Here is a 17179-nt window from a genome sequence, read left to right as displayed (position 1 = left end):
TTGATTTATTTTTGTGGACTCTTAGGCAAAGAGACAATACATCACTCAAATAAAAAAAATTTAATTTCATATATTTATTTTACATAGTACTAGGGCATTTATTAGGAAGGGAAATATTTCATTACAAAAAAAATTAAAAACAAAACTTTTATCCATAAACTTCACTCTTTGCATTGGGTGCCACAATTGGTCAAATCCTAGAAAACCACTAAAAGAAAAATGATGCTATTATATTAAAAGAAGGAACTTCATCACTGAAGAAGCAATGGAGATGTAAAGGAAATGTGCTATGCATACTACTTGTACTCGACGTTAATGATACCAGCAACAGGTTTGACAATAATAGTGAAGGTCTCTCGGGAGAGATCGATTCTTGATGGACAACTTGGACAGTGATCAACGATCTTCACAGTAACGCTCTTTCCTGTGCATGGATGTGGTACGTGGTTTCGGGGTCCCATGCATGCCACAGTTAATATTTTCCTACATACTGTCCCATTATCCAGTAATGCGTCACCAGCTGCGGCAATCATTTTTCCTTGATCTTGGTTTCCGAAGCATGCAGAAGCTACCAACAACAATAATATATAGCATAGTTATATATTTGTTTCAAATCAAAGCATTTGGCTAAGTAAAAACTCAAAATTTGATTTTAAATTCGATGGACTTGATTAGGAGGAATTAGAGAAAACAATTCACGAACATATTTTGTATAAAAGGTGGCAATCTCTGGTGTTGCTCAAGCAAAGGAGATAAGGCAGCCAACCATACCAACAAAAAACAAACTATAATTCTCCATTGCCTAATTAGCTTTTGATGTTTTATGTTGCATGTGTTGTGAGCACTTAAGCTACAGGAGTGGTCCACTTATGTAGGCTAATTGCCTGCCTTTTTGGTAACCTTTTTTTGGGTGGGTTACTAAATCATTAGCATTTATTAACAAAATTAATCACTAAACTGCTACAGAGCTTACAATAGAGAGTGATAGATTGTAACTGAAACACTCATGAACACTGAAGAAAACTGACAAAGAGATTGTTGTAACATTCGGGGATAACATTGATGAAGGTGAATGGAACAGGAAATTATTATAACAGCAGCAACAGTGGTGTAAGTAGTGAAGATCATGTTTTCCCACGACGTCTCAACCTCGAACTCGTTCCTAATTCCATTTCAAACTTATCTAGGTTCCCATCTGAATAGCCATCGCCTCTACTGCTCTAGCCGAATAGGTTTGAACAGCAATCCACAACCTTCCTTTTGCAGTCCCTAGCAACAGCAGCAAAGGCTGCCCATCCTGATTCACCCGTCTAAGAAGCGTCACAATTAATTTTGATCGTGTGGTGATCGGGTTTCTTCCATTTAAGGCAATCATTTCCCTTGAATTTAAGAATCAGTTTGGTTTCATGTTCACCATTATGATCACAAAATAATTTGATTATTTTTAGTTCTATGTATTTTTAATGTTGTAATCTTTTTACCATTAATTTTATCTTTTAATTTGGCCTATGTGATGATATAAACACATGGACCTTTAACATTATTTTTTACAATTTAACAAAATTTTTGCACATTCAGAAGGATAAAAAATATTGTTTTATAATAAAAGTATATAGCTTTTCTTTTATACTTTCGTGTATGTTGTTGTATTGGAATGGTTATAGTGATAAAACTTATATGCACTTTCCAATTTCGATTCCAAAGGTTTAATATTATTTCAATTTTATATAAAGGTTTTTAATATTTATAACATTTTTCTTTTGAAAACCAGCCATGCATAAACAATATAGTTAGCAAGAGAACAGTAGGTAAAAGAACTTGGAATTAAGTCAAGCTAAAATTTTCAAGGTTTGGTGCATAAATACAATAATTTCATTTCGATTCCACTGAAATATATATTACCTTAACATCCAAGGCTTTATATACATTAGCATTTCATTCATAGACAATATCCCCTAATAATAGTAATAGAGCAAAGTGAATGTTTTCAATAAAAAAATTTAATGAATTATTAATCCATATTCATGTGTGAATTGGATTTGAAAGCATTAAATAATATAAAATATATGGGTAACATAAATGTAAAATACAAGCTAAAGGATTGAAATATTTGCAATTATATATATACATATATATAAAAGAAGATGAATAGAATAAAAGGCACAAACTATTTAATTTTATTCAGCAATAATAAGTAAGGATAAGATGATAACAATACATGGAATATATTCCACATATAATCAAAGGTCTGAAATTATATCGAATTTTCTTCATAGTTAATCTATTATCTGCTTCATATGAAGAGAGAAACAATAGTAAGGACACAAGAAATCACAGCCATACTGCAAGCAACAAAACTATCAACTTTTACCGCAAAAATCACAGCCATAAAACCAACTGATTGCAGAAACAACAAGACCAAACATTTTGCTTTGCTAATTCACTATCTGCTCAAATTGGTCTAGTGATCTCGTAATTTTAAGTGAGAAAAAAAGATTTATTTATAAGTAGCAAAAACAATCAACTGACTTTTGAGCTTTCCTACTCTCATTTACTTCACTTACTCTAAATCCACTGTTTTGAGTAGTTCAATCACTAAAAATTATATAAATTAATTATTTACCAACTTCATCCAATAAATACAATTAAAAAATTTTAACCTCGAATAAATATGTTTCAATCCCAAGTTTATACTAGGTCCGATTTAACTCGATGACTTTCTTTTCTAAATAAATAATAATTTTATTTATCCAAAAAAAGTAAAATGTTGCTACAAATTGAATTGATGGGCAATTTCGTTTTGTGTATTATAAATTCAAGGTTTTTTCTACATTAATTTTGTTTGTTTATGTAATTTTTAACATATTCGGGCATATGTATTGTGTACATAAATTTTTGTCATATTATTTTTCAAATTTAATTTTTATATTACATAATTTATCATACTAAATTAATTAATTTTATTATGCACGTGAACAAATACATTTCAATAAGATGAAAGAATTTACAAACACAGGGATCAAATTCTAATCTCATGCCTTTTAATTTGAAATCCATGCAAGTTTACCATTAAACCAATAACGTGATTAGCTAAAACAATTAATTTTAAGTTGTATATTAATATAAATATTGTATTCAAAACATTGATTTATTTATATAGACTCTGTAATAACCCAAATTTGCCCAGCCCAAATTAAATATTTAATACAAAAAATAATAATAATAATAATAGTCCAACTTTTAGTGTCCATTTACAAGCAACAGGCTCGATGGCCCAAATGGCCCAAATCCAGTAGCCAAAATACGGTCCTAAGCCCGATTAGCCTAAACAGCTTTAACCCAAACCCAAATACTCGCAGCCCAAAACAGAGAAAATCAACAGCAAACCTTAGAGACCAAAACCCTAAACTCAGTCACCGCTCCTGCCTTCAGCACGCATCAAGCCTCCGAGCCATGTCACCATACGGTTCCGTACACCAGCTGGCCTCCATACCTGCAAAGAAAACGAAAATAACACAGCAAAACAACAACAACAATAGGCCAGCAGAGAAAAACGGAAAAAATAATAGAAAAAAAAAGAGAAGAAGCGAAATGGACTTTCTTTGGTAATTTTCTTTTTTTATTTTTGGTGATAAAAAGCCATTTTCGGCATTTTGTAAGGAGGAGACATGAAATCAATGCATAAAACACAAAAGAATTGAGAAACACAAAAGAATACATCGTTTAGTTGATCGTTCGACTTGGTTTTATTTTTTTATTTTTTATTTTCTTATTTTCTTGCGTTTTCTTCGATTTGTTCTGATTTTTATATGCAAAAAATATAAAGAAGGGAGGGAATCTTACCTTGTCGTCAGCGCCGTTGAAGCTCGCGTCCTCCTCTGGTAATCGGAGTTGAGGCAAAGGGCAGCGCTTGGGAAGGGAACGAAACCCTTAGGGTTTTTTATCCTTTTTTTCTTTTCCTTTTTATTTTGAAATAGTGAATGGTTTAACAGTTTTTTTTGTCTTTTAATACGCCTGTAGAACGACGTCGTTTGTGGCCGGTTTCAGTGGCCTCAAAACGACGTCGTACAGCCTGTAACCTGATGATCCAATTTGACCCGGGGAGGATCCGCGCGTTCTGACATTTTGGTTTATTTGCACTATGAGCCCTTCTTCATTTGGTAGTTGTTCGATTCAGTTTTCTTACCATTTTCTTAATTTGTACCGCATATTTAACTTTATTTTCATTTGGATCCAATTTTAAACGGTGTTGTTTCACGTGATTGGCATTGAATATCTAATTTTATGTTTAATTACTGATTTGGTCCTACAATATTGAATTTGGTTTCGATTTAGTTTAATTTTGGTTTCCTTTTTCTGTTTTCTTATTTAATAACAATTTTTTTAAATATGATTAATTTTAGTATTACTTTCATATTTAACTTTAGGTAGCTTTTTAAAATTCATTATTATTATAATTTTAAAAACATACAAAATTTATTATTTAGTTTGTATTTTATATTTTAATTTCATTCTATACCAATATTTTGAAATCTATTTGATATTTGTTTAATTTTGTTTTCTCTGTATTATTATTTTAATTTTATTTAAGTTTTGGAACTTTGGCTTTAAAATTTGTAGATTATTATTTTCAATTCCAAAAAACGTTTCCTTCGTATTTTGTTTTGTCTTCAAAGTTTTTGGATAAATATATTACTATATTTGTCGAAACCGTTTTTTTTTAAAGCAAAAATTTTGTTGTCGACTTTTTTTAAAAATAAAACTGGAGTCACCACCGATCCTTTATTAAGGTGTGACCGGCCCACCTTAAAAATTATTTTGGTCTGCGAATTTTGAAAACAGGTTCGGGAGTCAGTTACGCACGAGGAAGGGTTAGCACCTTCGTAACGCCCAAAATCGGTACCGAATTGATTATTTGATGTCTTTGTGTCGAAAGTTAAAAAGATTTTAAAATAAGCTTGAATGATGAAATTTGCAAAAGGATAACCAATTGTTCAAGTCATGTAAAGAAATCGAGTCCCAATACGTTAGGGTACAATTCCTCATAATTCCCCAAACTTGAATATCACTTTTATTTTATGCGAAAATCTTCATTTCGAGAAAGTAACATGTCACACCCAATACGTTAGGGTACAACAAGTTAAGTTCCCAAAAATGATTTTTATGCATTTTGAATAAAAATATTCTCGGTCATTTAGGATTGACAAAGAAAATCAGAACCCAATACGTTAGGGCTCAATTTCCCTCGAGAATCCTAAACTTCCAATAATGCTTTTATTCAAAAAAAAACCTTTAAATGAAACAAATAACTTTGATGAATGGTTAAAACCAAAATACATTTTCAAAAAGGGTATGTTAAAAAGTTAATATACGATATGATACAGAAACTTTACTGTAAGACGTATATGAATAAATATTTACAGAAATATATATACAAGTATGATATACAAGAAATTCACAAATACGCGCATGCATATATTTGACACACATGTATAAGGATACATATATAGGAAAAAAATAGAATGGAATATATCAATCAAAAAACTAAAAAATGCATGTATATGTATTTGAAAATCGTGGAAAAGGATAAAATACAAAAATATGTATATGTGTATATATTTACAAAAGTAAAAAAGAGTTTGAAATTTAAATATAACAGTATATGTATATATAGAAGTTTTTTTAAAAAAATGAAAAAAAAATGTATAAAGTATAGGTAGACGTGTAACCTAAAACATGCATATATATATATTATATAAGAAAACATTATGTGAATACTATAAATATATGTGTGTATATATATATCATATATTAAAAACCATGCAAGTATGCTAAAAACGTGCGTATGTATATGTATTATATAAAACAATGCTTGTATGTTATAAAATAATAATAATAATAATAATAATAATAATAATAAACAGTTAAAAAAAAGGGTTAAACTGAATTAAAAAGAAAAAAATGGGTGAATTCGAAGTAGATCTGAAAATAGGACCATATTAAATGCGCGCGCAAGAGTGAAGGACCAAAAGGGAAATTATTCCCTTCCTCCAAAAATGCTGCGCAACAGTGGGCTAAATTGAAAAACAAATAAAAGTTGCAGCTCAATTTAAAAAAGAAACAAAGCAGGTTTAATTGCAACGCGCCACGAACAGGGGGGACTCAACGCGCAATTTACCCTTTAAAGCCCAACGCGGGGATCCTCCCCTCCGGGTCGGGTCACCGCGCGGGTTATACTAGGGCAAAACGGCGCCGTTTCAGTGATGCTATTTAAAACTGTTTTGTTTTTTTGAAAAACATTTGAAACAAAAATAACAGAAGAAAAAACCAAAGGCACTCTGCTAGGGTTTCACCCCTAGCGTCCTCGCGCCGTCGCTCGCCTGGCCAGCGCTCCGATCGCGACGGAGATGGCCACCAGTCCGGCGTCCTCAATGAATGGGGTAAGATCCTTCCCCTTTTCTTTGTTATTTCTTTTTTAACAACGCAAGAAGAAAAGAAAAATATAAAAACAAACTGAAAGAACCCGATTCACCTTTTAAAATCTTGTATTCTCAATATTTGTTTCTATTTTTTTCTTGTGTTCTCTGCCTATTCAATCTCCCCCCTTTCTACAGATTTTGATAGGCCTTTTATAGGCCGAAATAAAGAAAATAAAATAATCTAATCTAAATGTTGTTTTTGCTGTTTCTTCTCTCTTGGACTCTCTAAGTCCGTGTTTTTGCAGGTGCCATGCGTGGAGAGGGGTCGATCTCCAAGTTGTGCGGCGAACGGGCATTGGGCGCGACGTGCTAGGGCTGTTGGCGCTGAGCCAGATGCGGCGCTCCCTATTGCCTAAGGTTTTTCTGTTAACTTTGATGTGTTGGGCTATTAGCTGCTAGGTTTAAGGGTTATTGGGCCACTTACTTGTTGGGCCTTAGACGAGTTTAGGCCTGCTACTGAAATTGCCTGCTTCTTTTGTTTGGGCCCAGGCAATTTGGGCTTGTACAATATTCATATGTTTTTAAACATTATTTTTTCTTTACTATTGGCTTAATATTGTTTACAAACCCCCTTTTTTATACTTTTATTTTCCAATTTGATACATTATTATTTATTTTATCACACTTAATATATTTTTAGAATTTGATATATTACTTTATATTTCTCAATAATGTATTTTAGAATATAGTCCCAAATTTTATTTTCACCATGATATTTCGTAATTGCCATATCTACATGCATAATTTATACGGAATTATTTTAATATATATCCATATTTATAAAATGTGTTATAATTTGAAATTTATATTGTTTTATGTTTTAAAATTTTATTCATTTTTTATTATTTCAATTAGTTTACTTGCGATTAAATTATTTCTATACTTATTTTGGCTATTAGTAAGATGAATTATTAGTTTATTTGATTATCATTGTTAATGCATTATACGTTTGGATGCTCCAAATTGTAGAATTAATTTGTTATTCATCATTTGCTTTGTATATTGTTAATCAATCATATTGTTTGTAAAAATTTCATTTCATTAAGATATTATAATCGTTTCATTTCAAAATTCAAAAAAAGGGGCTTGGTGTTAAATAATTCTCGAGAGAATTGTGCCCTAACTTACTGGGCTTCAATTATTCTCGATGAATTTATATCATCAAGTATCTATTTTTTTTGGTAAAACCATACAATAGTTAAAATAAAGCTCCTAAGATTACAAAATGTTGGATCTTAACTTATTGGATGTGGCGTTTTGTCGTCTCGTTTTTAAAATAAAGGCAATACCCGAAATTTGGAATCCTCGAGAGAATTGAGCCCTAACGTACTAGGTTTTAATTTTTTTCGTTGAATCTAAATAATCGAGGATGTGCTTTAATCGAAATAAATAAATAGCTCGTTCTCGAGAATTCAATACGTGGTGTCTTAACGCATTGGGTATGGCGTATTGCTTTCTTGAGACGAGGATTTTTCTAACAAATAAAAATAAAGGCAATATTCGATATTTGGGAATTTGGTGAAATCGAACCCTAACTTACTGGGTTTTGATCTTCTCTTTTGGCCCAAATAATCAGATATCCTTATTAGAGGTGCTCATGGGCCGGGCGGCCCGGCCCGGCTCGACGGCCCGCCCGAAATATGGGAGGGTTTGGGTAAAAATATAGGCCCGAAATATGGGCTTGGGCAAAAAAAGAGGCCCATTTAGAAAACATGTCGGGCCTCGGGCACCACTTTTTTGTCTCGGGCCCAGCCCGACATGGCCCGATATAATAAATATATTTATTTTTTAATTTTTTTAATTTTTTTAATTTTAAAATATTTTTAAAATGCTTTTTTTTATTTTTTAATTTTAAAATATTTTTAAAATATTTTTAATTTTAAAATACTTTTAAAATACTTTTTTAATTTTTAAAATAAATTTTTGGTATTTATTGAAAAAATGGGCCGGGTCTTGGCAAAATTTCAGGCCCATATTTTGGGCCAGGCCGAAATTTTTTTATGGGCCCAGCCCGAACCCTGTCCGGCCCATGAACACCTCTAATCCTTATCAAAATGCATAGTTTTTAAAAGTCAAATTTAACTTCAAAATAAAAGGATTGTATTTTAAAATCTTTTCAAAATCTCGACATTAAGATATTAGACAATCAATTCGGTACCAATTTTGGGCGTCACGAGGGTGCTAACCCTCCCTCGTGCGTAATCGACTCCCGAACCTGTTTTCTCAAAAATTCTCAGGCCTAAAATTATTTTCAAGGTGATCCGATCACACTACAATAAAAGATCGGTGGTGACTCCATCTCCATTTTCAAAATCGATACCCATTTTTCAAATTGCAAAAAAATGGTTTCGACAGCTTGGCAACTCCACTGGGGACGATAGAGAGTCAAGCCGTAAATTGATTGTTTTCTGTCTTATTGTCGAAAATTGAAAATTCGATTTGAAAAATTACGATCCTCTCTTTGCATGTGTTTTTAGGTTTATTGTAAATTGTGTTTTATACTTTGGCATCATATTATACAAAGGCTATTTTGGTCTTACCCCTCTAAATGGAAGTGAGAAGCTACTCCTTCGTGAGGTTTTCACCTCCGTGCAGTATAGTGAATCACTTTCGGGATACATCCGTACCTATGTCTTCGTGAGATTTTCATCTCCGTGCAGCAATAGGGAAATGTATTCCCCTGAATGAACTCGGTCTGAATGAGCCTATAATGGGTGAGGATCGAGGAATCTGCTGGTTCGGGTACCTTGACTTTAGAACCAAATCTCATATAGTGGACTTAGGAACTTAACCTAGGTAGAGCCACTCCAAATCCCTAGTGGTTACCTGATTAGGTACTTTCTGTTTTCCTTTTTTACTTTTGTTTTGTACTAACCCCTTTTGCTGTGTCTTGATTGTCATTGCATTGCATTTGCATCTTAGGAAAGAGATATTGATTCAAGTCCAATTACTAAATTAGAAAGCTTGTCATGGAATACGGATTTCTTGATAAAGCGGAAAACAATACGGGTACCTTAATATATTCTGAAAAACACATGGAAGAGTTCGCGACCTTGCTTCGTAGCCTGAGGATTCAAGGTGATTGTCTAAGAGCCTTCGACGTTCCAACTCCCTTAAAGAAGCTGACGAGCTTCATGAAGATGGGTAGGTGATGGATCGCGACCAAGATCAAGAAAAGGAGCTAGCAGTGGCGTCTATTGGAAATCGGTCAGATTATCTCAAACATGCACATGAAGAAAAAGATCGATGTTGTTTCTTGGAATATGAGGGTGAGACCGTACATGTATCTGTTTTATGTAAAGGAATTTGCTTTCTAGAAAAGTTTCCTAAATGTAATTGAATCAGAATCAACGTCTCTATAGGCCTGCATTTCATACATCTGCATCGTATGCATTAAAATCCATTGAAAGAGTCTAAACGAGTAAATTTGTTTCAGCTAAATTTGGAAAACAAATCAACCAAACATCCTTACGGTACTCATCTCAAAGCCAAAGAAATTGATCAAGATTAGAGAAATTGGAGCAAATGCAAAAATAAATGCAAGATCAGCTACGGAAACAAATGAATGAGCAATTGAAAAAAATTCAACAGGACATGACGGGAAGGATGCGAGAGTCTCAAAAGGACATGATGACTGAGCTAACGCAATTACTAAAAGGAATTAATAAGGGGAAAGGCCCTATGATTAATGATGAAGAAGACAAGACTGGACCCACCTATCTTCCAGGTTTACGCCTCCGTATGTGCAGGTTCAAACTGAGGCTGGATCAGGTTCTAATCCTAGAGATAACCCAGTGAATCTTGTTATTCCCGATTTTGATGAAATGGCTGAAAAAGGAAAGGCGAACGCAGAATTGCCAAAACAATGGGAGGATAGGTGTAAATGGTTGGAGGAAAGATTCAAAGCCCTGGAAAGCGTCGATAGTCACCATGGAATCGATGCAAAAGATCTAAGCTTGGTTCCAGACTTAGTACTCCCTCACAAGTTTAAGATGCCTGAATTTGAGAAATATAGTGGGACCAGTTGCCCAGAAGCCCATATCACCATGTTCTGTAGGAGAATGACTGGGTATATTAACAATGATCAGCTATTAATACATTGTTTTCAAGATAGCCTCATTGGAGCAACGTCGAAATGGTACAATCAGTTGAGCCGTACCGAGATTGGTTCGTGGAGGGACCTAGCACAGGCATTCATGAAACAATACGGTCATGTAACAGATATGGTTCCCGACAGAATCACCTTGCAAAATTTGGAAAATAAATCGAATGAAAGCTTTAGACAGTATGCACAAAAGTGGAGAGAGGTTGCAGTCCAAATCTAGCTGCCACTCCTAGAGAAAGAAACTACGATGCTCTTTATCAACACTTTGAAGGCCCCGTTCATCACTCACATGTTGGGAAGTGCTTCAAAGAGTTTCTCAGATATAATCATGAATGGTGAAATGATCGAAAACGCCATCAGAAATGGAAGAATAGAGGTTGGAGAGAGTAACCAAAAATTAGTCTCAAGGGGAAAAGAAGATGAGATGAATAACATAGCTTATTCAAGGTCAACAAGTCATCCAGGTAAAGGGGTCACTAGTCAACAAGGTTCATTGAGACAAGAATCTGGAATGAAATCAAGTACTGAGAAGCTCCAGTTCACACCAATTCTGATGTCGTATAAGGAGCTGTATCAACGCTTATTCGATGCGCACATTGTTGCCCCTTTCTACTCAAAGCCCCTACAACCTCTGTACCCCAAGTGGTATGTTGCGAATGCACAGTGCGATTATCATGCGGGAATTGGGGGACATTCGATAGAAAGTTGCACCGTCTTTAAAAAGCTTGTTGAAAGGCTCATTAACATGGGTGTTGTCAAGTTTGATGATTTTAGTGTAGAAAATATGTTACCCAATCATAATTGATAATGGAGTGAATGCAATGCATGAAGAAGAATGGGAAATGTTCACATTAACGAAAAGCAACTGAAGAAGGGACCTTGTTAGATGTCCGCCCTTACAATTTGGGAGTGTTTTAAGCGATTAGACTGCGGAAGAAAGCCCTGTAGTTTTTTAGAACTTATGTAGAGTAATGTTCAAAACATTTTTGTTTTTTTTAGCCTAAAAATGATAGAAATTTCCTTTGTGAAATTTCCATTATGTTTTAAAATTTTATTCATTTCTTTATTATTTCAATTGGTTTACTTGTGATTAAATTATTTTTATACTTCTTTTGGCTATTTGTAAGATGGATTATTAGTTTATTTGATTATCATTGTTAATGCATTATACGTTTGGATGCTCCAAATTGTAGAATTAATTTGTTATTCATCATTTGCTTTGTATATTGTTAATCAATCATATTGTTTCTAAGAATTTCATTTCATTAAGATATTATAATCGTTTCATTTCAAAATTCAAAAAAAGGGCTTGGTGTTAAATAATTCTCGAGAGAATTGTGCCCTAACTTACTGGGCTTCAATTCTTCTCGATGAATTTATATCATCAAGTATCTATTTTTTTTTTGTAAAACCATACAATAGTTAAAATAAAGCTCCTAAGATTACAAAATGTTGGATCCTAACTTACTGGATGTGGCGTTTTGTCATCTCATTTTTAAAATAAAGGCAATACCCGAAATTTGGAATCCTCGAGAGAATTGAGCCCTAACGTATTGGGTTTTAATTTTTCTCGTTGAATCTAAATAATCGAGGATGTGCTTTAATCGAAATAAATAAATAGCTCGTTCTCGAGAATTCGATACATGGTGTCCTAATGCATTGGGTATGGCGTATTGTTTTCTTGAGACGAGGATTTTTCTAACAAATAAAAATAAAGGCAATATTCGATATTTGAGAATTTGGTGAAATCGAACCCTAACTTACTGGGTTTTGATCTTCTCTTTTGGCCCAAATAATCACATATCCTTCTCAAAATGCATAGTTTTTTAAAGTCAAATTTAACTTCAAAATAAAAGGCTTGTATTTTAAAATCTTTTCAAAATCTCGACATTAAGACATTAGACAATCAATTCGGTACCAATTTTGGGCGTGACGAGGGTGCTAACCCTACCTCGTGCGTAATCGACTCCCGAACCTTTTTTCTCAAAAATTCGCAGACCTAAAATTATTTTCAAGGTGATCCGACCACACTACAATAAAAGATCGATGGCGACTCAATCTCCATTTTCAAAATCGATACCCATTTTTTAAATTGCAAAAAAATGGTTTCGACAGACTCTTTAGGCAAAAGGGCGATACATTACTCCAATATAAAATTGTAATTTGATCAATAGATTAGGTACTACTATGGAATTTAATAGTAAAGGAAATGTTATTTTCTTACAAAAGATATGAAAAAAAAAGTTTTATCCCTAATCTTCACTTTTTCATTGTCTGCCAAAATTGATAAAATTGTGTTTCTCACAAAAATTAAGCGACAATGTTTTCACGTACGATGTAACATTTACAGTCTGACCGTAATGTCTAGGTCAGGTTTGAGGTGTTACAAGGTTGTTGATGTGGCACTTTTTGAAATTTGACTAAAGCTAGAGACTTTTCTATATTTACCCCAGTATATATATATTTGTTTATTTGCACTATAAGAAACACCAATATTCATCTGTGCCCAACACCCAACATAATAACCACCAATCCTCATCACAACCCATCCCCTGCTCCGCCTTCTCTAGCGCTACTCATTCTGCTACCCCGCACCATAATATACACCTTACACAACTACTTCTCCTGCATGGGTGATGAGGTTGTTGAAATAATAATTTTCGGTGACGTCAAATGTTTTAATTATTATTTACTATATCTAGAACTTATTTCCTATTTTGCATAAATCATCATAATAATTCAATTAATTTTAAGTTCTATACTAATATAAATATGATATTTAAAACCTTGATTTATTTTTGTGGACTCTTAGGCAAAGAGACGATACATCACTCTAATAAAAAACTATAATTTAATATTTTTATTACATAGTACTAGGACATTTATTAGGAAGGGAAATATTTCATTACAAAAAAAATTAAAAATAAAACTTTTATCCATAACCTTCACTATTTGCATTGAGTGCCAAAATTGGTCAAATCCTACAAAACCACCAAAAGAAAAATGATGTTATTTCATTAAAAGAAGCAACTTCATCACTGAAGAAGCAATGGAGATGTGAAGGAAATGTGATATGCATACTGCTTGTACTTGACGTTAATGATACCAGCAACAAGATTGGCAGTAATAGTGAAGGACTCTCAGGAGAGATCGATGGTTAATGGACATCCCGGACAATGATCAACGATCTTCACAGTAACACTCTTTCCTATGCATGGATGTGGTACGGGGTTCCGGGGTCCCGTGCATGTCACTGTGAACATCTTCCTGCACACTGTCCCATTATACAAGAATGCATCACCAGCTGTGGCAATCAATTTTCCTTGATCTTGGTTTCCGAAGCATGCAGAAGCTACCAACATTCACACTATATAGCATAGTTATAAATTTGTTTCAAATCAAAGCGTTTGGTTAAGAAAAACTCAAAATTTTATTTTAAATTCGATGGACTTGATTAGGAGGAATTAGAGAAAACAACACTCACAAACATATATTCTATAAAAGGTGGCAATCTCTGGTGTTGCTCAAGCAAAAGGAGATAAGGCAGGCAACCATGCCAACAAAAACCAAACTATAATTCTCCATTGCCTAATTAGCTTTTGATGTTTTATGTTGTATGTGTTGTGAGCACTTAAGCTATAGGGGTGGTCCACTTATGTAGGCTAATTGCCTGCCTTTTTAGTAACCTTTTTTTGGGTGGTTTACTAATTCATTACCATTTATTAACAAAATTAATCACTAAACTGCTACAGAGCTTAAAATAGAGAGTGATAGATTGTAACTGAAACACCCATGAACACTGAAAAAAACCGACAAAGATATTATTGTAACATTCGAGGATAACATTGATGAAAGTGAATGGAACAGGAGATTATTATAACAGTTGCAATGGTGTTGTATGTAGTGAAGATCTTGTTTGCCCAAGACGTCTCAACCTCGAACTCGTTCCCAATTCCATTTCTAACTTAGCTTGGTTCCAATCTGAACAGCCATCGCCTCTACTGCTCTAGCTAAATAGGTTCGAACAGCCATCCACATCCTTCCTTTTGCAGTCCCTAGCAACAGTCGCAATGGCTACCCATCCTGATTCACTAATCCAAGAAGCGTCACAATTAATTTTGATCGTGTGGTGATCGGGTTTCTTCCATTTAAGGCAATCGTTTCCCCTGAATCTAAGAATCAGACTGGTTTCATGTTCACCATTCTGATCACAAAATAATTTGATTATTTTTAGTTCTATGTATTTTTAATGTTGTAATCTTTTTACCATTAATTTTATCTTCTAATTTGACCTATGCGATGATATAAACACATGGACCTTTAACATTATTTTTTACAATTTAACAAAATTTTTGCACATTCAAAAGGATAAAAAATATATTTCTTTATAATAAAAGTATATAGCTTTTCTTTTATACTTTAGTGTATGTTGTTGTATTGGAATGGTTATAGTGAGAAAAGTTATATGCACTTTCCGTTTTTGATTCCAAAGGTTTACTATTATTTCAAATTTATATATAGGTTTTTAATATTTATAACATATTTCTTTTGAAAAACCAGCCATGCATAAACAATATAGTTAGATAAAGAACAGTAAGTAAAAAGAACTTGGAAATAAGTCAAGCTAAAATTTTCAAGTTTTGGTGCATAATTACAATAATTTTATTTCAAATCCATTGGAATATATATTAACCTATCATCCAAGGCTTTATATACATTAACATTTCATTCATAGACAATATCCCATAATAATAGTAATAGACCAAAGTGAATGTTTTCAATAAAAAAAAATTAATGAATTATTAATCCATATCCATGTGTGAATTGGATTTGGAAGCATAAAATAAAATAAAATATATGGATAATATAAAAGTAAAATACAAGATAAAGGATCGAAAGCAATCAACTGACTTTTGCTTTGCATTAGGTGCCATTATCCCACAATGCATTTGTCGCAATCATTTTTCCTTGATCTTGGTTTCCGAAGCATGCAGAAGCTACCGACAACCCCAATATATAGCATAGTTATATATTTGTTTCAAATAAAAGCATTTGGTTAAGTAAAAATTCAAAATTTGATTATAAATTCGAAGGAATTGATTAGGAGAAATTAGAGAAAACAATACTCACTAACATATTTTGTATCAAAGGTGGCAATCCCTAGTGTTGCTGAAGCAAAGGAGATAAGGCAGGCAACCATACCAACAAAAAACAAACTATAATTCTCTGTTGCTTAATTAACTTTCGATGTTTTAGGTTGCATGTGTTCTGAGCACTTAAGCTATAGGAGTGGTCTATTATGTAGGCTAATTTCCTGCCTCATTGATAACTTTTTTTTTGGTGGTTTACTAATTCATTAGCATTTATTAAAAAAATTAATCACTAAACTATTTCAAAACTTACAATAGAGAGTAATAGATTGTAACTGAAACACCCATGAACACTGGAAAAAAAAAACTGACAGAGATTATTGTAACAGTCAGTGATGCCATTGATGAAGGTGAATGGAACAAGAAATTATTGACAGCAGCAACAGTGGTGTAAGTAGTGAAGATCATGTTTTCCCACGACGTCTCAATCTCAAACTAATTCCCAATTCCATTTCTAACTTAGCTTGGTTTCCATCCGAACAACCATCGCCTCTACTGCTCTAGTTGAATAGGTTCGAACAGCCATCCACAACCTTCCTTGTGTAGTCCGTAGCAACAGCCGCAATGGCTGCCCATCTTGATTCACTCGTCCAAGAAGCATTGCAGTTAATTTTGATCGTCTGTTGATCGGGTTTCTTCCATTTAAGGCAATCATTTCCCCTGAATCTAAGAATCATATTGGTTTCATGTTCACCATTCTGATCACAAAATAATTTGATTATTTTTAGTTGTATGTATTTTTAATGTTATCTTTTTACTATTAATTTTATCTTCTAATTTGACCTATGTGATGATATAAACACATGGACCTTTAACATTTTTTTTACAATTTATGAAAATTTTTGCACATTCAAAGGAATAAAAAAAAGTATTTTTTATAATAAAAGTATATAATTTTTGTTTTATACTATCGTGTATTTTCTTGTATTGGAATGGTTATAATGATAAGAGTTATATACAGTTTTTGTTTTCGATTTCAAACTTTTGAAATTTAGTATTTTAACCATCCATCAAATAATTATAATACGAAAATTACTAATTAATCCTAACTTTACTAGCAGATAGATTTTGTGAAAAATGATAAACTAATTAATATTACCCTATAATACTAAAATTTTGTGAAAAATGATGCAATAATTATAATACTAAAATTACTAATCCTAAGATTCTCAAGTTTTGGTGCGTAAATATAATATTTTCATTTCAATTCCACTGAAATATATATATATTACCCTATCATCCTAGACTTTATCTACATTAACATTTCATTCATAGACAATATCCAATAATAATAGTAATAGAGCAAAGTGAATGTTTCCAATAAAAAAAATTAATGAATTATTAATCTATATCCATGTGTGAATTGGATTTGGAAGTACTATATTTTTTATATTACATAATATATCATACTAAATCAATTAAATTTTTTTTATATAAATGAACAA

General features: G+C 32.7%; 1 protein-coding gene across 1 annotated transcript; it reads right to left on the bottom strand.

Annotated features, from left to right (window-relative positions):
* Positions 1-13724: 13724 nt before the first annotated feature.
* LOC121224505 (putative EG45-like domain containing protein 1) lies at positions 13725-15784 on the bottom strand. Its single transcript, XM_041107939.1, has 2 exons — positions 15715-15784; positions 13725-13936 (listed from the first exon to the last, which is right to left on the bottom strand). Exons 1-2 carry the CDS (start codon positions 15782-15784, stop codon positions 13725-13727), a joined length of 282 nt encoding a protein of 93 aa, XP_040963873.1.
* Positions 15785-17179: the final 1395 nt, after the last annotated feature.

This window comes from Gossypium hirsutum, chromosome D12, assembly GCF_007990345.1.
Source record: "Gossypium hirsutum isolate 1008001.06 chromosome D12, Gossypium_hirsutum_v2.1, whole genome shotgun sequence".
Lineage (NCBI taxonomy): Eukaryota > Viridiplantae > Streptophyta > Magnoliopsida > Malvales > Malvaceae > Gossypium > Gossypium hirsutum.
This window is presented reverse-complemented; position numbering and strand designations above follow the sequence as displayed.

What these genes read in the sequence shown, in the direction of transcription:
- LOC121224505 (XM_041107939.1), bottom strand. Translation starts at nt 15,784, where the DNA reads ATGGTTGCCTGCCTTATCTCCTTTGCTTCAGCAACACTAGGGATTGCC. An exon ending in CTTTGATACAAAATATGTTA is followed by an intron (nt 13,937 to 15,714) that starts GTGAGTATTGTT and finishes GAATGTTGGTAG; the next exon opens with CTTCTGCATGCTTCGGAAAC.